Genomic DNA, 27489 nt, shown 5'->3' on the forward strand with positions numbered 1-27489 from the left:
CCCTGGTCGGTCCCTGCTTTGTTTCTTCACTGTGTTTCTCGCCACCTCCAATGACCCTATTCTGCAGCCCAGACCAGGGCAGACCCTCTGCCCGTTTTATGCATTGTGTTCTCACGGCCCTGTGACTGGCACGGCGCCGGGCTCAGCAAATGTTTGTTGAGTGACTGGAAGACCAATCGTTAGCACTGGTCCCAGGAAGGGGAAGGGGAGACACGCACTGTCCTCCACCAGCTTTACCCCGGGAGGTGGTCAAGCTGCAGATGGGGAACCGGCGCGCAGAGGCATCGAGGGCCGCGGTGCTGACTCAGAACCCAACTAGCCCCAGTGATGCTTAGCCCAGTGTGGACACCGGCCAGAGTCAGTCTGACGGAGCCACTTGGGAGGACGCACGGGCCCACCACAGTCCTGATCTGTAGCAAGGGCGTCCCTCCCCGCCTTCCCTCCCCGGTAGGGCCCGGTACCGTTGGCCCTGTGTTGTCCTGGGGTACTTTTGGAAAATCTCATCAGAGGCCCTGAAAAGGCCCATTTGAGATTTACACGGGAATCACGTTGAATCTACAGGTGTTAAGGCCTCCATGACACGTCGCCCTTCTCTCCAAGGCCGCGGCTCATGTCTCTACCGGTTCGGGGCTTTCCAGAAGTACATCCGAAGAGCTCACACGTGTTCCAAACGGAGCGCCCAGCGAATGAGTAAACGCCGTGTGGTCTGTGCAGGGGACTGTGATTCAGCCTCGAGAAGGGGGGATAGTGACGCTCGCTCCAACACAGATAAACCCCGAGGACCATATCGACATGCACCAGGCACACACCGGGGGACACAGGTCCCTGGAGCCATCACATCACAAGCACGGGAAGCAGATGGCAGGAGCCAGCGCGTCAGTTTTGTGAGATGAGGAAGTTCCGGACGTGGATGGTGGGGACGGGTGTATGCTGTGAATATATTTAGTGCCACGGAACAGCGTGCTCAAAACGTTTAAGGTGAATTTTACGTTATGTGTATTTTATCGTGACAAACACTTAGAGAAAAATCCTAATAATTTACTATGATGTACCTTTTTAGAATTACTTTTTAAGATTTTATTTATTTACTTACCTACTTATCTACTTACAGTGACAGAGCTCACACGAGCAGGGGAGGGGCAGAGAGGGAGAGAGCGAATCCCAAGCAGACTCCACACTCGGCCCAGAGCCCGACACGGGGCTCGATCCCAAGACCCTGGGATCGTGACCTGAGCCGAAATGGAGAGTCAGAGGCTCAACCGACTGAGGCACCCAGGCACCCCTCTTTGAGTGTGTTTTGATGAGTGGGCCCAACTTGCCAAAAACGCTTTTCAACGAATCACGCTACAGGTGGTCTAGCATTTATCTGCCTGTAATACCTTTTTCCACCCTTTTCCCGTTGACTTTTGCTTCTGTCTTGCAAACAGTGTAACACCTGGATGTGTGTGTTTTGATAGCCAATCCACCTTCAGAACTGGACTTTTGGCCACTAAGTTCTGTCCCTCTGTGTTTATTACGATCACTGATGTGCTCAGACTGATTTCTACCACGTGAACGTATTATATTTTATATTGGTCCACTAGCCCCGTGTTTGTTCCTTCTTCTCCCTCCCTTCCCTGTCTTCTAGAACAGACGTATGCGGGAAGATGAGATCGTGTCCGCGCCGTCTGCACCTCGTATCTCCGGCTCTCACTTTCCTGATTCCGTTGTGTTGATATCTGAACTGTTGATTCTGGGTTACTGTGGATACGGCTTCTCTCGGTCTTCGACACTATCTTTTTGAAAAGGATGGCGGTAACCTTTATCACGATATTTGATTTCTTTCGCTGAATATATCTCTTGCAACATTTTCCTTTACGAGTCTTATCTCAACTGTCGCAGAGAGTATCAAAGGTTTGAGATGCTGCGTTATCGAGGATATCCTTAGGTTGCCCTTGAAGGGCAGTTTGCTCGGTTCTAAATGATTTTTTTTTTCCTTGCCTTTAATGACACGCAGAATGGCGAGTGCGTGCGTGTGTCTCTGGCCTGGCCCCCGCCTCGTGGTCGGAGTGGGCAGGAGCACACAGAGGTGCCCACCATCACCCACGGCTTCCTCCAGGGCTGCCTGAGTCACATTTTCACACGGAAATCATCAGATGTGTCCCCTGGGGCTCAAAGTGGAACTATCCAGGCGGGAGGGTCTCCTCATAAGACACCTTCATCCGCAGGGAAGACCCTGCTTGTGTTTCTAGGCTCCGTGTCCGGCCGCACCTGTGGCTGGTCCCCCTGGGCACCTGCAGGCTCCAGGCCCAAGGCCTTTTCTGGGGTCTCCTGCCTCTTCTGGGTGGCCCTGCTGAAGGGAGCCGAGAGCCAGGGCCCGACAGATGACGAGAGTGGGCACCTCGCCCCCGTGCCCTCCCTGACCTGCCCCGGGGCTCCCCGGTGCCCCACACCATGCTCCGGCCCTGCCTGTCTACAGTCAGCCTGAGCAGAAAAGGACCAGGCCGCCGTCTCCTGCCCTGCGGTTGGGACTGGGGTTCCTCACCCCTTCTTCGGGGCTGCGTGGGCCTCTCAGCACCTCCCCGTCTCTGTAGCTCAGCTGTGACGCAGCCTGGGCTGGGCCCGGGGCCCGGGGTCACTGCTTCATCGACTCTGGGGGCCTCGGGGAGTGGCTGAGGTCAGCGGAGCGTGGGCCTCCTGGAGGGTCTCCAACACAAGTTTCCCGGTGGCCTGGGGACCCGGGCCCCGACGCCCCTCACTTCCCCTTGCCTGGGTGAGCAGGGAGGCCCAGACGCTCCACGGAAGAGAGACCGAGTTGTTGGGAAGTATAAGCCCGGCTGGGGCACCGTCCGTGAATCGTAGATAGAGCGAAGGGATCCCCACAGGAGCACGACCGAACTGGTCCTGAGATGTCCCAGCCCAGCGGCACAGCTCGGAGCAAAGCCCCCCCACGCCCACTCATGGGGCAGCCTTATGTGTTTTTTCTCCCTCCTGGGGGCTGGAGGACCGGGGCCCAGGGGAGCAGGACCGCGGCCTAAGGGGTGACACCGAGGCTGAGGGCAGATGGCTTCAAGTTCATCTCTGTCTCAGCCTCAAATCACCTTTCTGAGACAGCAGCCGGGACGGGCCGTCTCTTCACGGAAGGTCTCACTCTCTTCAGACACCACATTTGTGACTGTGTCCTTCACGATGGGACCTGCCCTCACGGTGTGGCCCAGGGGGTTTCCTCCCCTGCCTGCTCTGCCTGGCTGGCAGAAGGTGGCAAGGCTGTGCCCTGTTTGGCCACAGAGTGTCCCCCCCCCCCGGGGGAGGGCTGACCCACTCTGGTCACTTCCTGTGTTGTTAGGATAAATGGGGGCCAGGGAGGGACGCCCAGGGAAGGGGCCGCCGTGGAGAAAGCTGCATCTGAGCTCTTCCCCTCGGGTCCCCTGCAGATGCTGTGGCTACTGTTTCTGACTCTCCCCTTCCCGGGGGGCTCTGTGCCCGTGACCCCTGGTGAGTTCAGATCCCCTCCAATGTGCTCAGGGCTCCCAGAAGTAGCCCAGGGGTTGTGGGGACTGTCCCTTTGGGAAAAGCTTCCCTTGTCCCTTCCTGAACTCTGAGAAGGTCATTGTCTGGGCCCCTGATAGCCCCTCAACTTGTTCCGCAGCCCCCAGCCCGGGACGAGAGTCGGTGGGCATCGTGGGGGGCTGCGATGTCTCAGGCTGGAGGTATCCGTGGCAGGTCAGCCTGAGGTTCTACGACATGAGGCTTGGCCTGTGGCAGCACGAATGCGGGGGCTCCCTCATCCACCCCCAGTGGGTGCTGACTGCTGCCCACTGCGTTGAGCCGTGAGTCGTGCGTCACCATCCCCGTGGCTGGGTGCAAGCTGGGTGGGGGGTGTGCCATGTGCAGGGTCCTGCTGCTTTGGGCGGGCTTCCTGGGGCCCCCTCCCAGCTCTGCGTGCCCTCTGCCCCCCCTGAGAAGCCCTGGGCCCCTTCTCCCCCAGGGAGGACTTGGAGGCTTGTGCCTTCAGGGTCCAAGTCGGGCAGCTGAGACTCTATGACCACGACCAGCTGCACAAGGTGGCCGAGATCATCCGCCACCCCAAGTTCAACGCGAGCCTGTCCGCCTGGGGGGGCGCGGACATCGCCCTGCTGAGACTGGAGGCGCCCGTGATGCTCTCTGAGCATGTCAACCTGGTCTCCCTCCCGCCTGCCTCCCTACGGGTCCCCGCAAGGAAGATGTGCTGGGTGACCGGCTGGGGTGACATTGCGGACAACTGTAGGTATTGGGGAGACTAGCTGGGGAAGGATGGGGGGATGGGGTGGCTGGGCCTTTAAAGAGAGTGGCTCACTGCACGGGCCTTTTGGGATCCCCAGGGTCAGGTGGATGCCAGGGTTCTGGGCAGGAAGTTTCTGGAACAGACGTCAGGAACTGGACACTCGCCCCGGGGCAGGCGGTACTGTGTTTGACTCCGGCCCCTGCCGTATCCGAGCTGGACTCCGGCCACCACAGTCGGAGGGCGCGCGGGGGCGGTCACGTCACGGGGGACGAACTCAGGCTCGCTGAGTTTGGGTGACCCACGAGGTGCGGGGCTCCTCTGTCGCTGAGGTGGAGTTTCCCCGCAGGAGCTGTGAGTCCCGCGGACGCTGGAGGGCTCTCCTGGGGCCTGTCCTCGGGTTCAGGGGCCCAGACTCCGGCGAGGGAGTCCTGCGTCCTGGAGCTGCATGGGCATCTGGACAGATGCCCGGGCACAGAGGGCGTGGGCTGTACCCGCGGGGGCTGGTGCTGGGCCCCGGGGTCAGGCCTGGCAGTGGGGGGCGGCCCAGCACACAGCGGGGTGTGCGCGCGGCAGGGAAGAAGGCGAGCCCGGTTCTGACGCGGCACCTCCCCGCAGCACCTCTGCCGCCCCCCTACCACCTGCAGGAGGTGGAGATCCCCGTGGTGGGGAACGAGGAGTGTAACCGCCACTATCAGAACGCTTCGGAGAGCAGCGATCCGGTCATCAAGGCCGACATGCTATGTGCGGGGAGTGAGGGCCGGGACTCCTGCCAGGTGAGGCTCCCGGCTGCCCTGGCCTCTTCCTCTGTCCCCTTCCCGCCCAGGGCCGTGGGCCCCGCCGGTCCCTAGGCCGTGGGGACGCGGGGAGCCCGGGCTGAGGGCCTTGTCTCCCCGCAGCTGGACTCCGGGGGCCCCCTGGTGTGCCGCTGGAACTGCACCTGGCTCCAGGTGGGGATCGTGAGCTGGGACCACCAGTGCGGCCATCGCGACTTCCCCGGGGTGTACACGCGAGTGACGAGCTTCGTGCCCTGGATCTGCCGGCACGTCCCTCTGTCCCCCGCACCCTAGAAGGGACAGACCCCCGAAGTCCCTTGTCTCGGCACCACGTTTCCCTGCGGGGTTGGGGGGAGCAGGGGAGCGGCTCCTCGAGGGGAGTCCAGCGTGGGAACAAGCCCAGGAATCACAGGGGACTGCTTGCGATTGGAGTCTCATTAAACGCTCTGGGAGAACCGCCCAAGGCCGCGTCTGTGCTTGACTGTGGTGCGTCTGCGGCTCGGAGCGGCGGGGGGGGGGGGGGGGGGGGGGGGGGGCGATGGCCAGGCCTGCCTGTTGGGGTCCCTGGCGCTGGCATCTGCAGGCCAGGCAGAGAGGAGAGGGGTGGCTCCCGGGGGCCCCGAAAGAATGTCAGGGGATGATGTGCTGCTTTCGGTGCCGGGGGCTTCGGTCCTAGATCTCTCTTCCTCCCTCCTCCCTCCCTCCGCTGGCACGAGGCTCGGGATCCAGCGGGAGGCCCTGGGGGGTCCTCCTCCGCCCCTCTGCTCCTTCAGAACGCCCTGCACTCCTGGACGGTGTCAGGCCCGTTCTACAGACCATTTCCTCCCTTTCTGGCACCAGATTCTTTCCTGGATTTTCAATGTCCCATCTGACAAATCAAAACGTCTCTTTCTTTCATTCTGATAATGTGTCCCGAAAGCCTCGGTCCCCTAAGGTCCTCCCTGCGGGGATGACATCAGGCCCCCAGGTTGCCCCGCGAGGACAGCTTCACCAGGAAAACGGGGGTCTCCTTTGGCGCCTCTGGATTTTCTGGCTGTGATGGTGATGGGACAGCTGTTCCCCGCCCCACACACCTGTCCCGTCAGGGTCCTGAATGCTCGGACCTACAGCAAGGAAGTCCCGCATCAGGGGCCCCCCAGGCTGTGCCCCGTCCTGTTCTGCACTGCTCCGCTCCAGAAACCTCAGCTCTGTCCCTCCCTGCCAACCCCAGCTGCCTTAAAAAACAAACAAACAAACAAACAAACATAAAACACCAAATAAACATGGAACTGAAAAATTTTTAAAGAGCTCAGAGCTTTCATTTTCTGACTAATTCGTAGCTGACAAACCAGGACACGAGTGCCTGGAGAAGCCACCCAGACATCGGTGTCCATAAACGAGTTGGGGTCTCCCAGGCACCCTTCCCTGCACTGGGGACACGGGGGTCTTAAAAGGGACAGCCACCGGGTGTGTAGTAGGACCGTTCTGGGATCATCCATCAGATGGGGGCCCAGCGTCCAGCCCTTCCTGAGTTCGGGGGTCCCTTCTTAGGGGTCCCGGTGGGTGCTTCCCCATCCCCTCATCGTGGTTCGGCCATGTGACCGGGTGGAAACATGGCAGGGACCCAGCTGTGTCGGCAGCAGGGAGGCTGAGGGTGGACGAGGGCGTGGGTGAGAGGTCGGCTGCGGTGACAGGGTCGGGGGGCAGCCCCTCATGCCCAAGCGTCCCACCCTGCCCCCTAAGCCCAGGTTTCAGGGCCCAGCAGGGACCCACCAGGCTCCAGATGACTGGACCCTCCCCCAGCCACGGCACCCTTGTCCCGCAAACCTCCGCCAGACCCCGGTGCTGAGACTGGGGAGCCTTGTCCTGTGCTGGCCCAGCGTGTGTCCAGTCCTGGGAAGAGGGAGGAGGCCTCCACGAAGGTCGTACCAGGTCCCCATGGAGGTCGCTGCACCCATGGCCCTCGCCGGCTGGGGCCAGGTTACAGGACCTCCTGTGGGGCTGCCTGGGGAGCTGGTGGTCCCGCGAGGGGTGGGAGGGCAGGTGTGGACCCAGGGCCTGGGCCTGCAGAACGAGGCTCCACCCTTACCCTTCGGATCTGTGTCCCCAGGACGGGCCTTTCTTGACCCTGGGCACCTACTATCACCCCAGGAGGCCCGATTCACCCCCAGATGGGCCTGTGTCCACTCTGGCTGCTGGGTTCCCAGCGCCTGGCCCTGGGCCAGCAACAGTGGGTTCTCTGCAGGTGCTGGTACCCTGACCACTAGTTGGGGGGGGGGGGCCCTGCCCCCAGGTTCCCCGCTCTTGGCCCACCCACTTCCTGGGCTTGCAGGATAAAGGGGCTCTGAGGCCCCAGGGGCAGAAGGGAGAGGACTCAGAAGGGTGAGGACATAGCCCAGACCCCTGCCCTCTCTATCCCAGACGTGGGGAACCTGGCCCTGGTGTCCTGACTCCAGCCGTCCCCTCTCCCCCCACAGATGCTGTGGCTGCTGTTCGTGACCCTCCCCTGCCTGGGGGGCTCTGTGCCCGTGACCCCTGGTGAGTGCCTACCCCATGCAGTGCTCCCGTCATCCTGGAACCCATCGGTGACCTCGGGCCTGCACTGACCTGGAGTGGGACAGGGTGGTGACCTTTGGGAGACACTAAGTGTGGGAGGCTGTGCTTAGCCCCAGGCGGCAGCAGCCTCTGGGCCCCTGACGGCTCCCCACTGCGCTTCCCCAGGGCCTGGCCTGGGGCCCGAGCTGGTGGGCACCGACGGGGACCATGACATCCCTGCCGGGAAGTGGCCATGGCAGGTCAGCCTGAGGGTCTTCAACGAAGAGTGTGACCGGTGGCAGCACGAATGTGGCGGCTCCCTCGTCCACCCCCAGTGGGTGCTGACCGCGGCCCACTGCGTTGGACTGTGGGTGACTCTGGCCGCCCCCTTGGCAGGGGAGGGGGCGGGAGGGGAGCAGGCAGAGGGCCGGGGCGGTGTGAGGGGACAGTGTCCTGGGCCAGGAGACTCTGGGTCTGGGTGGCTCTGGGGGCGTCAGGGGGAGCCTTCAGGCTCTGAGCCCCTGGAGACAGTCCTGCTGGGGGGGGGGTGACCAGGTCCCCGCCCCCACCCGGCTTCCTGGAGAAGCTCCTGGTCTCTCTCCCAGGGAGCCACAGAAATACAGGGTCCAAATGGGGCAGCTGAGACTCTATGACCACGACCAGCTGCACAACGTGACCGAGATCATCTGCCACCCCAAGTTCAACGTGAGCCTGTCTGCCTGGGGGGGCGCGGACATCGCCCTGCTGAGACTGGAGGCACCCGTGACGCTTTCCCAGCACGTGAACCCCGTCAGCCTTGCTCCTGACTCACTGGTGCTCAGCCCCGGAACAAAGTGCTGGGTGACCGGCTGGGGCACCTTTGGGGCCCACGGTAAGACCGGGGGGGGGGGGCTGCTCAGAGGAGGGACAAGGCAGAGGACACGGGGGTGAGGTGGGGACCGCATGGCCCACGGCCTTGGTCGGTGGGGGGACATGCCCGGCACAGATGGGCCGGCCGGACTACTGGCCACCCACCCCCGGCCCGGCCTCAGGAGGCATCTGAGAACGTCCTTGTTTAAACTTGGACAACAGCCTACGGGCGAGGGGTCACTGCTCCTGCAGCTGGGAACCCAGGGACTCGGGACTCGTCCTACTGGGAGGGGTTCACTGCTGTGCTTCCCGGGGAGACCACCTTCCCTTGCTTCCCTCCCTGCCCGTTTCCCCAGGCTGTTTGCACACGGGAGGTTAAGACGGGGAAACTGAGGCCGGGGTGAAGGAGGCCCCGGGCTCAGGATCACATGATGGTCCTGGGAGGGGCTCCCTCCCCACCCTGGCTCGTGTCACTGGCCTGCTGCGGGGGGGGGGGGTGGGAACCGCAGGCTGAGAGTGAGGGTGTGGCTTCCTCCGGCACCACCCCGCTCGGCGACCAGCAAACACGCCAGGGAACCGCGTGGCTCCCGGACCCCAAAGATCCCTCAAAACCCAGCTCTTTCTGGGGTCTGGGTGTGAGCGAACTTTCTGGGCCCCCAGCCCCTGGCGTGGCCCCGCTCTGTTGACGCGCCAGAATGTCGAGGCTTGGCCTCTTGGTTGTGAGTAAAGTAGCAAAGTCTTCAAAACCCCCACCGTGTGACCGCCAGTCGGGACAGGGACCTCAGTGTGGCTCGTTGGTTTCTGCAAGGCCTTTCTCTCATGTACCCAAGCCTGGCCTCTGATTTCATGGAGCGGCTTTTGGATACACGACAACGAATTGGCCATGATTCCCGTCCTTTTTTCCATCAAAGCGATGGTGTGACGCGTGACTCCGAGAGGAGGGACCCAGGGGAGCGTGGCCTGGCACCCCGGGGGGGGGGCGTGAGCCCCTGGAGCCGCCCTCTCTCACCCAGCCCCTCCCGCAGCCCTGCCATCCCCAGCCCACCGCCTGCAGGAGGCGGAGGTCCCCATCGTGGAGAACCAGGTCTGCGAGAAGATCTACCGCCAGGGGTCACCTGCTGGAGGCCACGGCAGTGTCATCAAGAAGGACATGCTGTGTGCAGGGAGGAGGGGAAGGGGTTCCCGCCAGGTGAGACTCGGGCCCGCCCCTGCCCTCCGTTTCAGGGCTTCTGGGTGTTGCAGTGGGGCGCCCTGCGGCCGACTGACCTGTGAGCCCCCCTTACAGGGTGATGCGGGGGGCCCCCTGGTCTGTTTCTGGCTGGACATGTGGATCCAAGTGGGAGTGCTGAGCTGGGGCATGGCCTCCGGGCACATCGACTATCCTGCGGTCTACACCCGCGTGATGACCTACTCATCCTGGATCTACCAGCACGTCCCCCTGTGGCCTTGATGGGCCTGTGTGGCCGAGGAGCCAGCCACCCCTGCCACCTCCCCCATTCGGCACCACCGTCTCCCAGGTGCCCTGTCCCCTCGGTGCCCTGTCCTTCTCTGACTTTGGGGCCCAAGAGGCAGAGGAGGGGCTGGGAAGCTGGTGTCTCCTTGACAGCGGGCATGTTGGGTAAGAAGCGTCAGGGACCTCCCTCCTCCCCCCTGTCTGCTGTCCTATTAAACTGTGTGCAAAGCAGCCTCCAGGATTTCTGCATGTACTTGACCGTGGTGGGGAGGGGGTACTTCCTGGTGGAAGTTCCAAGGCTCTGAAAGCTTCAGGAACAACCTGGACCAATTGTATCTGCTGGCAGGGCAAGTGGCTGAGCCGGGGAGGCCCCGTGGTTACTGCCGTGCCCTGGGTGGGGTCTGTTTCCAGGAGGCCACATTCTAGACCCCTCCCGCGGCTCGGCCTCCCTCCCCAGCCTCGTCCCCCCAATCCTCAGGGATGAGACCAATGTCCCCTCCCGGCACTCCTTCCCCTGCATTACCTCATGTTCCCTAACTGCACCATCGAACCCAGCCTCCCCTGGGGGCCAGACACCAAGAAAAGTGAGAGGTGGTCCTACGCCGGCATCTGTCCTTCCCTACAACAGTGGGGATTGCACCCTGTCTGCCAGTGTGGGGCCCGGGAGCCCGCCGGCCATGTGGGGCCACGTACGCATCACTAAGAGTGAATTACGTGAAAACTCACATCCTCAGTCTCACTATGTCATAGTGGGCACAGAGACACAGTCCATTGTTGTGGAAAGTTCCAGTGATCAATGCTGTTCGAATTTCAGAAAGTTGACTGTGGCCAACAGGATCCATAGGTGGAGGCGGGACGAGAGCTCACCTCTCTGGCTGGGTTCCTGCCCGGTTCCTGACAGTGCAGCTCCTTCCCTGTCCCAGTCTCTCTGCTCTGTCCTCCTTCCAACATCTGACTCCTCTGCTCCCCCCACCCCCACAGGGTCCTCAGTCGCTTCCACCCTGGTGGGTGCTGCTTCTTCCTCCCTTACACTAAGAAGAAGAGAAATGGAAACTTCTCTGAGTGAGGGTGTGGTTAGGAACAGAAGGGTCCGGGGCCAAGTCTCAGTTTTGTTTCGTTAAACTGTTAGCAAAGCAAGACAGAACGTGACCAATGACTTCTTGGGTGTGGGTACGGCTGGGGCGGCCCAGTGGCCCTGGGACTTCCTGATGGCTCCATCTGCTCTGGGGCTTGGGTTGGAGAGGTTGTTGCTCCATGCCAAAAAGTGGTGGGGTGGTGGGGGTAGTGAGGGTAGAAGGATGGATGGACTGGCAAGAGGGAGGGAGGATGTTCTCAGCGATACTCCACTCTTGGGCCGCTGTTCTCAGCCCACCCTCTGCTAGAAGGCCAGCCTCATCTCAAAATTCCAACCATCTATCATCCATCCACCTACCCACTCATCCATCCTTCCATCCTCTCATCCATCCACTCATCTATCTACTCATCCATTCATCCAACCATCCTTCCATCCACTCATCTATCCACTCATCCATCCATCCATCCATCCATCCATCCACCCACTCATCCATCCTTCCATCCTCTCATCCATCCACTCATCTATCCACTCATCCATTCATCCAACCATCCTTCCATCCACTCATCCATCCATCCATCCATCCACCCACTCATCCATCCTTCCATCCTCTCATCCATCCACTCATCTATCCACTCATCCATTCATCCAACCATCCTTCCATCCACTCATCTATCCACTCATCCATCCATCCATCCATCCACCCACTCATCCATCCTTCCATCCTCTTATCCATCCACTCATCTATCCACTCATCTATCCATTCAACCATCCATCCATCCTTCCATCCACTCATCCTTGCATCCACTCATCAATCCACCCACTCATCTACCCACCCACTCACTCATCCATCCATCCATCCATCCATCCATCCACTCATCCATGCATCCATCTATCCATGCATCCATCTATCCATCCGCCCATCCACCCACCCACTCACTTATCCATCCTGGAATGCTATATGGCAGATCCTGGACTGGATATGGAAAATCCAGATATGAATAGAACATGACATCTACCTTCCTCAGTCTTTGAGTCTGGCAGGAGACCACCTTTTAAGCAAATAATGAGTACAGGGTGCTGCATATAAGTGACACCCCAGAGGAAGATATGGTGGCCATGCTAAGGAGAACCTGAGCAAGCCTTCCGCAGGTGTTGCTTGTGGAACAACAAGGAGGAGATGCTTGACTGGCTCTCCAAGGACAGGAAGGGTGTCCCTTGGTGGACACGGTAAGGAAGGCTCCCTCAGGCAAACGCAGGAGGGCAGGGACCGGTCCGGGTCACCGGCAGGTGCGCACCTGGGGCGTCAGCTTGAGGCAGCATCCGTGAGGCACGTGGGTTGAGGGAAAGTAGGTGCTGAGAAAGAAATGCCAGGAATTTTGGTGGAGCCTATTTGTGGATGTATTTTCACCCGAACGCCATTTCAAAGTGACCCCGAGAGCCTTGTCAGGTGCATGTGACTACGCCTCCCTGGTCCCCACCCTGACTTGTGAGGACGATCCTGGAGTGTGACCCCTCTCGGGCTGCCTGCCAGGGGGCATGGGGGGGTTTGGCACCGCAGCGTGGGATGGGTGCCTGAGCCCACCTGGGACCTGGAGCGGAGCCAAGAGGCTGCCGGGGGCGTGGGGAAGGCCACCAGTGCTGTCCGCTTACTACTGTCCTGTCACCCAGCCCTCTGCCCTGGGCATCGAGGTGCCGGCCTGTGACCCCGGGCCTGTGCGGGGCTCTACTGTGACCGTCACTGCCCGCAGCCCAGCTGCCTTTGGGCCCCTCGGCCGTGTCTCCCCCCCTGCCCGCTCCGTAGCCTGCACTGTTCCTCTTCCTGGAGCCCCGGGCGCCTCCACCAGGTTCGCAGCCGTGACTGGCAAGTGCCTGTGCTCGCTGGCATCAGCCTGGTGGGCACCTGGGGCTTCGTGTGGAACGGGCTGCCCAGCAGTGGGAGGGCCGAGCCGCCTGTCCGGGGGGGCACCTCCCAATGTCTCGTTCAGTTTCCAGAGAAGAAACCTTCAGGTGCTCCCCCTGGCTTCAGGACAGGGCCGGGGACAGGAGGCTGGTGTCCCTGCCCCAGGGGCCTCCCAGGACCGCCCTCCGCACGTGCGTGTCCCTGGGGTGCCAGGCCGGGGAGGGCCCCAGGCCTCCGTCAGCGCCCTCGGGAAACGCCGAGCTTGGGTTCTGCTCTCTGAGCTCATTTCCCTCGCCTTATGTTAGAAAACAGGAACGGACCGGGTTGTCATCTTAGACGCGTTTGTCCTTATATCAAGGGACAGACACAATTGGAAATTTAAAAATACACTTCCAAAGAGCTCTCGGGTCAAAGAAATGTCCGAACGGAGAGTACAAGCTGTTCAGGACCAACAAGAGGAAAATGCCGCCTGCCGATGTCACGGGGATAGACTCGGAGCGTGTCTGCGGGACAAGAGCGGGCCAGCCCCGAGTTTGGGGAAAACGGGACAATCCAGAATGCCACGTTCACGTGAGGAAGTAAAACAACAGCTGACGTAGCCCAAAGAAAACATAAACGATACAATAAAGGACAATGTAACTAAAAGAAGTGATTCAGAATAAGTAAAAGAGGGGCTTCTGGGGGGGGGGGCTCAGTCTGTTAAGCGTCTGACTTCAGCTCCGCTCGTGATCTCACAGTTCGTGGGTTCGAGCCCTGCATCAGGCTCTGTGCCAACAGCTCAGAACCTGGAGCCTGCTTTGAATTCTGTGTCTCCCTCTCTCTCTGTTCCTCCCCTGCTCTTTCTCTCTCGTAAAAATAAATAAAAACTAAAAAAAAAAAAAAAAAAAAAAAAAAGAGAGAGAGAGAGAGAGCCTGAACAGAACTGTAATCGTTGAAGCATTTCACGTGGGCAGTTGAAAATCGACCCAGACACAAAGTACAAATTAAAACACCAGCCTTGCATGGTTTCTCGAGAGAATTACACTAAATCTTGTAGGACCAGATGGTCCCCACTGAACACACCCTTCCAGGGAACAGAAGAAGGAGGAAAGAACAGAGCTGGGTACATAGAATAAAGGAGATTTCCGGGCCAAGTTCAATTATGAACATCGATTCAAAATCCAAAATAGAACATCATCATCTGATGCCAACGGTGTATTTTAAAAACTGCAATAAAACCGATGAGCATCTGAACCCGGATGGTTTAACACCTGAAAAATCTACCGGCGCAATTTTACCACATTAACCGAGTAGAGATAGATGAACGGCCTTGTCAACGCTACAGATAAGGAAAACGCGTATGATTCTCTTGGTTGAGAAATTCAACCACCCTTCGTGATAAAACTCTTACCAAACTTGGGCCAAGGGGGACTCTGTCCATCCGATAAGGGGGAATCTCGCCAGCGGTAATAACCATCGCTGCGGGTGCGTGGGCTCCTTGGGAGCATCCGGGGGTCACCTGCAACTGGGCCCCACGTGCAGAGGGCAGGGAGAGACTGAAGGAGGAGGCAGGCCACTCCAGCTGGGCGGGTGGCGGGGTCAACAAGCAAACGGGCCTTACCTACAAGACGTGTCCTGGGCTGCGGCACCCGCCCGCCAGAGCTTAAAGGCTGATGTCGGGCTCAGCCGTGTACCCTGTGCAGGTGTTTAAAGTATCACATCACTACCTCGGAGCAGCCCCTGGGAGTGACGAGGCAAGTGGAACCCACATTCCGAGGACAGGGGAGGGGGCGAGGAGCCTCCCGCCGCCCAGATCCAGCCGTGTCCCTGGCTTCCGTGGTTCCGAGGGGCTCGCTGGGGGAACGCGCCGCCCGCCGCCCGCCTCGCCGTCTCTGCCCCTCTGTGCCCTGGCGATGGGTCCGGGAGGATGAGGGAGACAGGCGGTGGCCACCCTTTCACGGGCACCAGCAGGACGCACGCCCACAACCGTCGACCGTTAACTCGAGGTCCCTCCCGGCAGGAGACGTGTGGGCGCCTCACCTCGCCCGCAGCCCCCTGCCCCCCGCCCAGTTCCAGGGTCCCTTCCGGCTGGAAATTCATTTTCGGTGGGGAGCGCACCTGCTGGCCGCACACACTTAATGTGAACAAACAGGAAGCGTTGCTGGCGTTGGCCTCAGAGCCTGTGCCACTTTCCCGGGGCCGCAGCTCAGAGCGCGCTCACGTGGCAGGTGACCCTCTGGAGGTCTGGGGCCAGAAGTGGAACTGCCCCGAGCGTGGCAGGAAGGCTCCCTCCTGGGCATCTGGGGCTCGTGGCCGCCACCCTCCAGCCCTGTCTCCACTGTCGCCGGACACCTCCTCTCCCGCGCCCCCTGTCCCAAACCTCCCCCCTCCCTTGTCCTTTCCGGCCGTCGGTCACAGGATGTAGGGTCCACCCTGAATCCAAGATGATCTCACCTCAAGATCCTCAGTTCAGTTACGTCTGCAAAGACTCAGCTTCCAGTGAGGTCACGTTCACAGGTACCCAGGGTTAGGATGTGAACACTATTCAACCCACCATCCTGCCACGTGGCCCCAGGTTTATTTCTCTTTCTCCTCCAGTCGTACTTCCTGTGGGAGCCCTTCTGGCCAGGACGCTGAGCTGGCCAACTTCCCCAGCCCGGTCTGGGTGAAAATGCCCAATTTCCTCAGACCTCGCCCCGACTCCAGGTAGGCACAGAGCAAAGACAAAAGACGGATCTAGGCTTCTCCCATCCCGTGAGGACCAATATCACAGCCTCTGCACAGGACCAGCTCAGGCCACCCCTTCCCGGAACTCACCTGCACCCGGGGCTCCTCCTGCCGTCCCAGGCGTCCAGGCGTCCAGGTGCCCAGGCGTCCAGGCTTCCGGGCTTCCAGGTGCCCAGGTGTCCGGGAGTCCCAGGCATCCAGGAGGCCACAGGCCCCGTGTCTGGTGACCATAGCCCATGGCCGCTCCCGGTGGACCGTGTCCCCGCATCTTGCTCTCTGCACACGCGTGGCCTTTATCCTGATTGGCTGCTGCCGCGCCTTCCCGGAGGGCAGCAGGTCTGGTCCGGAGTCTCAGGGCACGTTCTGCGCCCCAGCCTGATAACACTGCACGCTCCGCACCGCCTCCTCCTGTGGCCACGGCCCCAGGGGTCTGTGAGAACCAAGCCTCCAGGCCTGTTTTCCCCGTGTGCCCCCCTGAGGTTTCTCTCGTCGGGGCACAGGGGCTCCTGTAGCCGCGGGTCCAGCCTCCCTGCCTGCCTCCTCCCCCACGGGACCCTGTGCCCGCGGGAGGATCTGCGGGGAGCACCGCCGGGGCTTCCCAGGGAGACCCGCTCCTCAGGGAGAGGCTCACACACACGCATGTTAGCACACGCTCCTGCACGCATGCGCGCACACAAACACACGCACGCTCGCGCACGCAGGCACGCTCACACGCGCGCGCGCACGTCCGTGCGAGCGCGCAGGCACGCGCGCACGCGCTCACATGCACGCGCGCTCACATGCACGCACGCTCACACATGCGCGCACGCGTGCTCACACACGTTAACACACACACATGCTCACACACATACACATACAGGCCCGCACACACACACACACACACACACACACACACTACAATCCCCATGGAAAGTAAGACTCCTGTTCCAGAGAGATGTCCTAGCCTCCCTCCCTGCGGCGACCTGAACCCCAGGTGTGGCTGGGCAGTAAGGAGGACACGGGCGGTGGGGTCTGTCTTCGGGAGATGCAGTCCCCAGCTGTCTGCGATCCCACCGCCATTCCCACTCTCCCTGCCTGAAGCCGCAGTTTGGTGGACAGCGAGAAGGGGTTCCTGGCCCTGGGGTAGGACTGTTTTCCGGTGGGTGACCCGGCTGGGCCCTGAGCTGCTGTGATGGCCGCTGGGCCGCCGCTTCTGCGCCCGCCGAGGACACCTGAGTGCCAGGCCTCCGGGACTGGCCACCAGCATGGCCGAGCCTGGGCCACGGCCACATCCACCTGGACACGGGGCACGAGGGCTGATGGCCCTGCGCCTCGGGGGGCGTCGTGGGGTCTGGGCCTCCGCGCCGGAAAAGCCCCGTAGTCTGACACCTAAAAATGTCACCAGACTCGTGCAACGGCCCGGTTGAGACGTGCAGGCATGGCAGTCGCCCAGTTGGTCTCTCCCAGGAGCTGCGCAGGCCCAGCGGGGGGGATGCAGGGGGCGAGAGGTGGGGATGGGGCCCCGCCTACCACCTGAGGTGGTGGGGTGTGTCTGACCAGACCCCACCCACTTCCTTCCAAAGGAAGATAAAGGGACTCCCAGGGAGGGCTGGGGAGGAGGGCTTTGCGACCATCCATCCAGGTGAGGAGGCTGAGGTCGGACACTCCGGGCTGGCTTTCCAGACCCTGGGGGCTGGCCCTGGTCATCTCACGCGGGCCCTCCCCTCCTTCCCCTGCAGATGCTCTGGCTGCTGTTCCTGTCCCTCCCCTGCCTGGGGGCCTCTGTGCCCGAAATCCCAGGTGAGTCCTAACCCGGCACAGTGCCCTCCCCGCCCCGGCCCCCAGCCCTGCGCCCCAGCCCGCCAACCCTCTGACCTATGTGAAGACGGCCCAGAAGTCACCTGGGGTCTGTGGGACCGCGCAGCCGCATCCCCGACCCCTGCCCATTGTTCCCCCAGCGCCTGCCCCCGAGAGGGAGTTGGTGGGCATCGTGGGGGGTCACAGTGCCCCCCAGGGGAAGTGGCCGTGGCAGGTCAGCCTGAGAGTCTATGTTTACCGCTGGGCCTCCTGGGTGCACATCTGCGGGGGCTCCCTCGTCCACCCCCAGTGGGTGCTGACCGCGGCCCACTGCATCGACCGGTGAGTCCCGCTGCGGGCCCAACCCCCCCACACTGGATGGGGGGCGGGGGAAGGGGGCCGACGCAGAGACTGGGGCTCCCTCGGGGTCGTGCCCCTGACCAAGCGGGGCCTGGTGTCCGCCTGCCCCAGGAAAGACGCCGACCCGTCAGCCTACCGGATCCACGCCGGCAACGTGTATCTGTACGGGGGCAGGACGCTGTTGAACGTGAGCCGCGTCATCGTCCACCCCGACTACATCACTGCCTTTCTGGGGTTTGACCTGGCCCTGCTGAAGCTGGCCACCCCCGTGAGAATGTCCAGCAGGACTCGGCCGGTCACCCTGCCCCTGCAGAGCCTGGATTTCAGCCCAGAGGACGAGTGTTGGCTGACAGGCTGGGGCAGGGGCTTCTACTTCGGTGAGAATGCCTGGGGGGAGGGGAGCCGGCAAGTTCCAGATCTTTCCTGCCGTCTGGGTCTGGGTTGGGCTGCGGGTGGGGGGGAAGGTTCAGGAGTCAGGAATACACGGGGAAGAAGGAAACTCCCTTTCCAGCCACCTGTCTCCCAGGTGCGGGTGGGCATGTGGCCACGTGGGCCCTGTGACTTTGGTTTTGTGTGAAGGAACCGGGCCTGATGGTCAAAGAATCTGCCGGATGCAACAGTGAGCCCAGGGCGCCCGGACCCAAACCTGCTCCTCTCAGACTCCCGTGGTTTTCAGACAGCGGAATGACGTTGGAGGTGTGGGTCCGCGATAACGAAGGACCCGGGTGCCTGGCGTATTGGTGTCCCGGGGCCACTGTATAAAGGACCGCACACAGGGGGACTTCAAATGACAGAAATTTATTTTCTCACAGTCTGGGGGCCAGAGTCCAAAATGGAACTGTTGGCAGGGATGGTTCCTTCCAGAAGCCTTAGCAGGGGAGCCCTCCTTGCCTCCCCCTGCTTCCGGCTCATCCTCAGCTGTGCCCACCCCCCTCTGGTCTCTTCACCCGCCTTCTCTGAGGCTCAAATCCCCCTGCCTGTCCTTGCGTGGGGACGCCAGCCACTGGACTTAGGGCCCACCCTGCATCCAGTGCGACCTCATTTCCGCTTGATTACGTCCGCAAAGACTATTCCCACGTAAGGTCAAATTCTGAAGGTCGGGGTGAGCGTGAGTTTTTGGGGGACACTCTTCAACCTACTGTGTGTTTATGGAATCTGAGCCCATTCGTGACAGCGGGAGGAGTCGGCAGAAGTGGCCCGGGCCCACAGTCTGGGGCTCCTCTCTGCGTCCAGCCCTGGCGGTGTGGGCAGCGCCGACTGGCCTGTGGCAATGACGGGGAGGGTGGGGGGTGGGGGAAGAGGGGACAGCCGCCTCCGCGCCTCCATTTCCCGACTCCTCCTTTCCACCCCAGAGCCGCTGAGCCCCCCCTACCGCCTGCAGCAGGTGCAAATCCCACTGGAAGAGGAGGGGGCCTGTGAGCAAGGTTACCGGAGGTTCCTGCACACCAGAGCCAATGGCAAGGTCATCCCGGAGGACATGCTGTGTGCCGGCACTCAGGGCCGCGGTCCCTGCATGGTGAGGCCCTCAGGCCGCGGGTCTCCTCCCGGCCTCACCTCCCCCCCGCCCCCACGACGTGCCTCGTGACCGCCCCCTCTCCTCGCAGGGGGACTCCGGGGGCCCCCTGGTCTGCAAGAAGAAAGGCACGTGGGTCCAGGTGGGCGTGGTCAGCTGGGGCATCGGCTGCTCCATGTACGAGCTGCCCGCCGTCTTCACAAACGTCCAGAGCCACGTGGACTGGATCCGACAGCAGCTGCGGAGGCGCCGGTGAGCCCAGGCTGCAGGTCGACGCAGGACGGCGCTTCTTCCGCCGCATCACCTCCCCAGAGCGAGCCTTCCGCGCCACTCCCCTCCCCTCCCTGCGGCTTCAGCCCTCCCCTCTCCTGCCCCTCCCTCGGCCCCATCCTTCCCCACCAGTGGGGACGGGCAGGGTGGAGGCCCCGACGGGGCTGGTGTGCTTGTCTCATTAAACCGTCTTGGTAAACAGGCTGGTGGTCGAGTGGTCTTTGAGGTGGGTGTGGCTGTAGAGCTGGGGGGCCCGGCCGTCCTGTCTGGGATCCCAGAGTGCTGGCGGGGGCTCGGGCAGGCGGAGGATGGGGGTCCGAGACTCTCCCCCAACCCCGGGCGGCCATCCCCTGTGCCATCCTGTCCGCAGCGCACTCCGTCCTAAAGGAGGGTGTTTGCGAGTCTGCAGAGGGCGGAATCATCCTTGGGATCTCATTCATTCATCCCAGCAATGTCGGGGGGGGGGGGGGCACCGCCCGGGGTTACAGGGGAACCGACCTTGCCTTCCTCCACCTTGGGGTCCGGAGGGGGGTAGATGTGCAGCAAGGACTTGAAATGCAGCAAGGAGGGCCACATGGCCACATAAAGATGCCCGGCGGTGACAGACTTGGGGACACGACAGCACACGCGCGGGGGGAGGGTTGGGGCCGCAGTCACTGGAGACTCCGGACAAGAGCTGGCACTCGCCAACTCGTCATTGTTGTCACAGCAAACGATTGGAAGCCACCTAAATGTCTGTCCACGGAGAATTGTTTCCGTAAGTTACCCTAGACCCACACAGCCAAGGGTGGCGGATCATGAAAAATGATGTCTTTGTCTCCAGATGGGCGGGGCTGAAGGGGACGCCTGCCCAGCGGGATCCTGGTGGCCCCTCTGGCCGACACGCGCCCGTGTGTGGGAGTGACCGTGGGCGCGTGGGCGGCCACAGTGGCCACTGTGAGCAGGAGGTCAGCCAGGCTGTCTACTTTCTGATGATTTTTTGTAGCCTGCGTCTTTTACATTATTTTCGTAATTAAAAACAAAGGTACTCTCACGTTGGAGGAAAATGAAGCTTCCTTGTCTTTAGAAGCCACGTCAAAGTGGGTTTTAGGCTCCTATAGCTGGTGGCATGTCGAGGGGTCCATCAAAATGGCCCTGGGCAACCGTCTTCCCATCCTGGAAGGGCAGGGTCCTCGTCACGAGGGACGCCGGGCTTCGCTGCGTGAGGCCGGATTTGATCCCCCGAAGCGACACTCTCAGTGAGGGCTCCCGGAACAGGCGCGAGGGCCTCCAGGTCTCACCAAAGCCGGGTCACTCGTGTTCATTGCTACTCTCCACCAGTTTGTGCCCAAGCACCGGCCTGCCAGCGGGGCCGCGGAAGAAACGTGGCGCTGAAGGGCCTTCCCCCTCCAGGTTCTCTCTGAGACGCCGGTGCCCATGCCAGGACCCTCTGCCCGGTCTTTTGCCCAACGAGGGGCTTTTGCAATCAGTCTGGGCAGCCACATCCTTTACCCCACGATATCCCTGAACCAGGCGTCTTGTCCACGGTCCTGGACTCGACCTTGTGGCCTCGGTGTTGATGGTTATGCGGCCCCTGGCCGCGCAGCCCCCCATCCTTCCTCTGCTTCCATCGCTGAGCCTTCTCTTGGTGGTCTGGTCCCGACCGTATCAAAGAGACCAGGTGTCCCACCCCCACGGCCTGGTCGCTTAGCTGCCGGAGCCAGGATGGCCAAGGGACAGTGGGCTGAGGCCCGTCTCCTGGAGATGAGGGGCCCGGTCCTCACGACTGGCGCAGAAAGCCACACGGTTGGCGCTCGTTCGCGGCCCGGGGGTCACCCCTCATGCTGTGGTGGGTGTCCCCGGGGTGGGCACTGGGCCAGAGGCAGGAGGGTGTGAGGAGGGGCAGTCCTGTCCCCTCGAGAGCACCCTCCTTCCAGGCCTCCCTTGCCGGCCGATTTCCCTCTGGGACCCATGTTCTCCCTCTCCTCTGCCCAGACGCTAGAGGCCACGCTTTCTCCGACGGGCTCTGGGTGGCCGGCCTCGGGGGCTGGGCTGCTCGGACTCCTGTTCGCTCACATCCAGCCGTGCTTAGTGTGGGGCTGTCCAGGATGGCGGACCCAGACTTCCCCACCTCAGCATGCCTCCTGGGGTCCCCTGGGCTCACTGTGTGCACTCCGTTGCCCTGTGCCCACGTGCCCTGGACAAGCAGGTCTGGGCTGGGCCCCCCGGCTCAGGGCTGCTATCGTGGACCTCTTACCTTCTGTCCCCACTTGGAGGTGGCTCCAGGTCAAGGTGTGCCACCTTCCTGGTCACCACCCCAAGGTTCCTGGGGCACGAATCACCGTCACCACCGACCATAGAGGCTCTTCTGAGCTTGGAGCTCAGGGTCCAGGAGCTCTGACAAGGGCTGAGGAAGGAGAGACACGGCTTACTCCCGATGAGGAAGGGGGGCCGAGGGGCAGGGGCTGTGAAGCCGGGTTTGTCCACTCAAGATGGGGCGGAAGCCAGGGGACAGGGGCACTGCGCCACGTGCAGGGGTCCCTCAGTGGCCCTGATGGCCGGGCCAACGTGGGGGAAGAGATGTGACTGCACTGGCCGGAAGCGGGGCAGGGTGGGTGGACAGCGCCCCGGGCCAGGCCTGCCACGGGCTCTGAGGCCTCTGGTGCTCAGACGTGTCGTGAGAAGCACAGTCAGCTGGGTGTGGGCGGCCAGGGTGGGAGTCTGGCCTCCCGGGTGTGTGATGGGGAACCGGCTCCCCACCCCCCTGAACACACTCTGCTGATGCTCGGCGGCCTTCTCAGAGGAGCAAAGGCCTCCCTCCTTCTGGAAGTGCCCAAAGTAGGAACGGTGGCCAGGGCGGGGCGTCCTGGGCCCTGGGAGTCCGCCCGCCCTGGGGGAGAAGGTCTGCCCGCTGCGTCACCACATGCCTGAGGCCTGGGGACCCGTGCTCCGAGCTGGGTGTGACGAGGGGTGCCTCCCCGGCCTCCGGGGAGGCAGGAGCCTGCCTTGGGGCGTGCGGGGATCTTCCTCTTTTGGAGACACTGGTGGGGGCCAGTCTGCGTGGCTGAGGGCGGCCGAGTCTCAGGTGGGGCGTGGGCCGGGGACGGCGTATCCAGGTGGCAGCCGCCCCCAGCCTCAGCCTGACACCCGGCTGCCTTTCTTCCCCAACCTCCACCCCCGCCCCCAAATGGAGCACTGCCCAAGTCGCCCGCCCACTTCCTGTGGCCAAAAGATAAAGGACCTCGGGGGCCCCCCAGAGCAGAGATCCGTGGAGCCTGGCAAGGTAGGGGCGCTGTCCCCACTCACACAGCTGCAGAGGCCCCTGGCCCCCTCTGGCCCTGAGCTGTCCCTCCGTGCCCTCTCTCTTCGCAGATGCTGTGGCTGTTGCTTCTGACCCCCTTCTTCTCGGGGACCTGCGTCGTGGGGAGCCCAGGTGAGTCCTGACCCCACGGGGGTCCTCCCTTCCCAGAGGCTCCTGTAACCTTGTCTCCAGTTCCAGTCGCTGGGGGGTCTTGGGGCTGCCTGTCCGTGCCCTCGGGGGAGGCCTAGGTAGGGACGGGGCTCGGCCCCGGGCCCCGAGGCCCGGCCTCCCTCCCCCCTCATGTTGCTTCCCAGCCTCCTTCCCTGGAAACGAGCTGGTGGGCATCGTCGGGGGCCACAATGCCCCCCAGGGGGAGTGGCCGTGGCAGGTCAGCCTGAAAATCTACGATTATGACTGGGCCTCCTGGGTGCACATCTGCGGGGGCTCCCTCATCCACCCCCAGTGGGTGCTGACCGCTGCCCACTGCATCGACCGGTGAGTTCCGCTCGCTGCCATCCACCTCTGGGTGAATCAGGAGGTGTGGGAATCCGGGCTCCAGGCGGGGCGGAGGGGGCCGCCCTGGAAGGACCTGCCTCCGTGGCTTCTTTGCAACCCCAGGAAGGACGCCGACCCGGCAGCCTACCGCATCCATGCCGGGGACGTGTACCTCTACGGGGGGAGGACGCTGCTGAATGTGACCCGCGTCATCGTCCACCCCGACTACATCAACGCCCAACTGGGTGCAGACGTGGCTCTGCTCCAGCTGTCACACTCTATGAGATGCACGGCTAACGTCAGGCCTGTCAAGCTCCCGTCGGCCCTGCTTGAAGTCACCCCAGAGGACGAGTGCTGGGTGACCGGCTGGGGCACCGTCATGGTGCACCGTGTGTATGGGGTGGGGGTTGGGAGGGGTTCAGGGCCGCGCGAGGCATTTCCTGACCTGGCCACACGGAGAAGTCCTGGCGGGTGGGCGTCTGCAGGTTCTGGAAAGGAATCGCCTTCCGACACCATCCCCCACCCACCCCGTGTGCGCCCCAATCGGGAGATCCGACCCCAGAGGCTAGAGGGTCCCTGAAGCACAACTGAGCTCGGGACCCAACACTGTGACGAGGAAATTCATATTCTTAGTTTTTTTTCCAACTTATAGGAAGATATTGGGGGGGCGGGCAGAAACCCTCCCCATTCCCCCCGCATTTTCTTTCCGGTCTTTCCAACTAAAGGCAGAATCCACCTTCCGGGTCTTAGGGATTTAGAGGGAGATGGGAACCCTGCACCCTGGGGTCCCCACGGGAGCGATCCGGGCGGGAACGCAGGCTCGCGGCCGACAGCGGGGGCCACGCTCCAGCCTCCGGTCACGTCTCTCCCCCAGAGGTGCTGCCTCCGCCCTACCGTCTGCAGCAGGTGGCGGTGAGCGTGGTGGAGAACGCCGTCTGTGACCAGCAGTACCACACCGCGACCAGCCACCGCTTGGCGGGCAGGAAGATCATCCAGGACGACATGCTGTGTGCGGGGACCGAGGGCCGGGACTCCTGCCAGGTGAGTCCCAGCCCATCCCGGCCCCCACCCCGCGCTGGAGGCCAGCCGGGGCTCAGTGCTCTCTCTCCTTCCTCAGGGCGACTCCGGAGGCCCTCTGGTGTGCAAGATGACGGGTGCTTGGCACTTGGTGGGAGTGGTCAGCTGGGGCGAAAGCTGTGCCCTGAGAAACCGTCCCGGCGTCTACGCTCGCGTCCAGACGTACGTGCCCTGGATCACGCGGCAAATCGGGAGGGGCCTCTGACCAGGGCCTGCTGGCCGTCTGCCTGGCTGGGCCCGGAGGAGCGACGCCTTCCTCCCCCCAGAGCCTGCTGCTTCAGCCTCTGCGCCCCCGTCCCTGGCCTGGGCTCCGCCTTCGCTTCTGCCTCCTCAGTGTCCGGGACTTCCCTGACTGCTGGGGGAAGGAGTACGAAGATGCCAGGGGGCGGGCGGGAAGTCCCTGGGGCCCAGGGTGCCTCGCTGTGCTGCCTGTCAAATTAAAGAGCTTGAGGAATGACCAGAGTGCGGTCAGTCTCTGTGGAGTGGGCTCTCCGTGGGAGCCTGTCGGCCAGCCCCGAGGTACAGGGGGCCGTGCTGGGGCTGGTGTCTTACCAGGCTTGCCAAGGGAGAGTGAGGTTCTCAGGGTTGGCTCCACTCTGCGGCCACAGCCGCCAGCTCTGTCCTGCACCGGAGGCCACCACGTGGTTCCAACCTTGCATCCTTCCCTCCTTCCATCCCCCCATCCTTCCAACCATCCATCTGTCCATCCCACTTCTCTTGTAAGGCAAGGTCTCTTCTGGGAATTAACCAGTTGCCACACAAAAGTGACCTGGATATGATGCCAATTTGTCCTCCCCTTTAGGGACGTGCTTGCCCATCTGGGTACCTTCAGATGAGGGTCTTCGCTGGCTCCCCAGGGGGAATTGGGTATGAGCTCCAGGTTGGGAGTCCCTGGTTGGGTATGAGCTCCAGGTGCTTGGCAGCACCCAGAGAGAAATGCCCCGTAGGCAGTCAGGTGAGGGGCTAGAGGCCACGGTGCCCCAGGGCCATGATGTGTGTGTGCTGCAGGGTTAGGGGTGCCCTGAGCCCATGTGCCTGGCCAGGGTGGGGCAGGGAGGGCCCATTCACCTGCTGTGCAGGAGGGAGGAGGGAGGTGGGAGGAGGGAGGAGCTGAGGGGCAGGCTCCGTGGCAGGCCCCACCTGCTCCTTCTGGGTACCTGCAGCTATGGCTGTCCCCACCATTTGTGCCCCGTGGATCCTGCCCCATGGACTAAGTGGCCGGCTCTGGGCCGCACAGGCCACAGCAGGACCAGGGCGGCCCCAGGTGGCCTGTCTGTAAACCCACGTTTGTTTTTCCTCGTCACCCGACAGGGGTGGGGATGGGTGTCCCCCACCTCCAGGAAGCCCTCCCCGGTTCCCGGGGGGCACACTGGCTCGTCTCCTCTGTCCTCCAGGAGTCGGGTCTTCGGGGCCGCCCCGGAGGGTCCCAGCTCGAGGCCCAGAGTGAGCCAGGAGACAGTCAGGCCCTCGTGACAGGCGTCTGTGCCTGCCCACGCCGCCCACGTCCCTGCCCCCATGCCCGCTTGGGGTCCCGTGGTCTTCACCGCAGATCAGATGGGCACAGCCCCCAGCTGCCCAGCTCAGAGCAGGCACTTCCTAAGTGTCTGCCGTGTGGCCAGGGCCTGATGACAGAGCTGATTAGGGGCCCTGGGAGGGGGCTGGACTTGTCTGCACCCGGCCCCGGCTTGAGACAGAAACTCGGAGGGCCATCTGTGCCCCCCCACCAATGTCTCTGGACACGGTGCCGTTTCTGCCCCCTATTTGACAGGAGAGCAAACTGAGGCACAGGGAGGGGGGTCCTGTCCCTAGGTGCCTTCCTTCTCTGGCCCCGGGGATGCCCTCCCAGCCTGCTGGGGCCTCTGGTTGCCCAGGGGACATGGGTCACGTGGGCCCACGTGGTGGCCTCCGCAGGGGGAACCCTCCTCCTTGCCCCCACACCCACACTACCACTGACTCGTCTCTGGCTGCCCTCAGCCCTGACCTTTCCTGGTCTCGGCTGTGTGGGTTTGGTTTCCAGGCACACGGGAACCCCTCACCCCTGCCCCGCCCGAGGTGCGATTCATCTCTGATCTGCAGCTCTGGGCATGAAGGAGCCTAGTCCCGTCTTTCCACCCTCACCCTGACCCCTCGGAGCCTTTCCTTGCCTTTCCTTGCAAGACGCGCCTCCCTCCACACCTCATCTGGCTCGAGGCCTACTCAGGCCTCAGAAAGTTCTAGAACTCATCACCCCAACAACGGACAGTGACAACTCCTGGGTGGGATGAGGGAAGGTGGAGGGAGGACGGATTTCTTGGTTGTTTCTTTTTTTTATCTTAACACGTCAATATCCGCCAAGAGTTTCAAGGGGGCACGTACTACACTTGTCATAAAAATAACTTCCGGGTTAAGAAGAAGGTGCGGCCTCCCTGCCCCCCTGTGCCGAGGTCTCATGTCACATGGCGGCCGAGGGGGTCTGATGGGCAGAACCGGGGCCCGGTCTCCCGATGCCCCTCTGGCCCTCGCCCTCGCTGGGCCCCTTCCCTGAGTGCTCGACACGCACCAGGGGAAGGTCCCGCTTCGGTTCTTCCACAGCCCCCCTCGATGTGAGGTCAGTTCTAGAAGGAGTAGAGCGCACGTGTGTGAACAACCGAGAAATCTTCAGTCTACACGCACAAACACCTCCGGCTGCAAAAATGTTATGCCCAGAATTCGTGATCCCCAAAGACCACCAGGGAGCCGAGTCCGATGCAAAAGCAAAGAGCCTTTATTCGAGCTAGCTCGAGCTCAGTCCCCTACCTGCACGGACGCAGCAGTGAGATACCAGGGAGAGAGAGCGAGTTTCAAAAGGACAAAGGTTTTACTGGGGCCTAGGGGCAGTTGGTGAGGTAATGGCTGTGGCCTCAGCCGATTGGTTGGGGAAGGGTCCGGGTCCTGTGAGGCAGGTGAGCTGGAGGTTACTCAAGGGGAGGAGGCGTGGTCAAGGTGAAGGACACAGAACAAGATGGAGTTGGTCGCCGTAGGCCCTTTCATTCCTCCCTTGTCATGTAGCTTACAGACCCAATCATGGGACCGGCTGCATTTATGGTGACAAGGGCAACAGAGTTTGGAGGTTTATGCAAAGTTCTGGGAACCAAGTGTCCCTGGGGTGGCTCTGGGAGGTCTGATTAAGTATTGTCCCCGAGCCGGTGTCTATGATCTGCCAGGTGATGTTTTGGGGGCGTGGGGA

The 27489-nt window shown here is 62.2% G+C and overlaps 3 protein-coding genes across 4 annotated transcripts; all 3 read left to right on the top strand.

Annotated features, from left to right (window-relative positions):
* Positions 1 to 3376: 3376 nt before the first annotated feature.
* LOC132688869 (tryptase-like) lies at positions 3377 to 10056 on the top strand. Of its 2 annotated transcripts, XM_060648017.3 has the most exons (9): positions 3377 to 3474; positions 3629 to 3809; positions 3968 to 4242; positions 4859 to 5016; positions 7473 to 7533; positions 7717 to 7897; positions 8136 to 8401; positions 9405 to 9568; positions 9665 to 10056. In XM_060648017.3, exons 1-9 carry the CDS (start codon positions 3414 to 3416, stop codon positions 9827 to 9829), a joined length of 1512 nt encoding a protein of 503 aa, XP_060504000.3. In that variant the 5' UTR covers positions 3377 to 3413; the 3' UTR covers positions 9830 to 10056. The 2 variants fall into 2 exon arrangements, with proteins under 2 accessions (XP_060504000.3, XP_078296430.2); XM_078440304.2 differs by having other exon boundaries at positions 9405 to 10056.
* Positions 10057 to 17229: 7173 nt separating this feature from the next.
* On the top strand, positions 17230 to 19621 carry LOC132688870 (putative serine protease 29). The gene is made up of 5 exons (XM_060648018.3): positions 17230 to 17292; positions 17451 to 17631; positions 17761 to 18026; positions 19002 to 19165; positions 19254 to 19621. Exons 1-5 carry the CDS (start codon positions 17232 to 17234, stop codon positions 19416 to 19418), a joined length of 837 nt encoding a protein of 278 aa, XP_060504001.2. The 5' UTR covers positions 17230 to 17231; the 3' UTR covers positions 19419 to 19621.
* A 3140-nt stretch (positions 19622 to 22761) lies between these two features.
* Positions 22762 to 24744, top strand: LOC144614792 (serine protease 29-like). The gene is made up of 5 exons (XM_078440305.2): positions 22762 to 22844; positions 23027 to 23207; positions 23331 to 23596; positions 24082 to 24248; positions 24325 to 24744. Exons 1-5 carry the CDS (start codon positions 22784 to 22786, stop codon positions 24487 to 24489), a joined length of 840 nt encoding a protein of 279 aa, XP_078296431.2. The 5' UTR covers positions 22762 to 22783; the 3' UTR covers positions 24490 to 24744.
* Positions 24745 to 27489: the final 2745 nt, after the last annotated feature.

The sequence above is a fragment of the Panthera onca genome, chromosome E3 (genome assembly GCF_046562875.1).
Source record: "Panthera onca isolate mPanOnc1 chromosome E3, mPanOnc1 haplotype 2, whole genome shotgun sequence".
Taxonomy (NCBI): Eukaryota; Metazoa; Chordata; class Mammalia; order Carnivora; family Felidae; genus Panthera; species Panthera onca.

Bases quoted from the DNA above. Each gene is read 5' to 3' on its own strand.
- LOC132688869 (XM_078440304.2), top strand. From the start codon at position 3,414: ATGCTGTGGCTACTGTTTCTGACTCTCCCCTTCCCGGGGGGCTCTGTG. The intron at 7,898-8,135 runs GTGGGTGACTCT...TCTCTCTCCCAG, and splicing joins GCGGCCCACTGCGTTGGACT to GGAGCCACAGAAATACAGGG. The intron at 8,402-9,404 runs GTAAGACCGGGG...CCCCTCCCGCAG, and splicing joins GGGCACCTTTGGGGCCCACG to CCCTGCCATCCCCAGCCCAC.
- LOC144614792 (XM_078440305.2), top strand. From the start codon at position 22,784: ATGCTGTGGCTGTTGCTTCTGACCCCCTTCTTCTCGGGGACCTGCGTC. The intron at 22,845-23,026 runs GTGAGTCCTGAC...GTTGCTTCCCAG, and splicing joins CTGCGTCGTGGGGAGCCCAG to CCTCCTTCCCTGGAAACGAG. The intron at 23,597-24,081 runs GTGTGTATGGGG...TCTCTCCCCCAG, and splicing joins GGGCACCGTCATGGTGCACC to AGGTGCTGCCTCCGCCCTAC.
- LOC132688870 (XM_060648018.3), top strand. From the start codon at position 17,232: ATGCTCTGGCTGCTGTTCCTGTCCCTCCCCTGCCTGGGGGCCTCTGTG. The intron at 17,293-17,450 runs GTGAGTCCTAAC...TTGTTCCCCCAG, and splicing joins CTCTGTGCCCGAAATCCCAG to CGCCTGCCCCCGAGAGGGAG. The intron at 17,632-17,760 runs GTGAGTCCCGCT...CGCCTGCCCCAG, and splicing joins GCGGCCCACTGCATCGACCG to GAAAGACGCCGACCCGTCAG.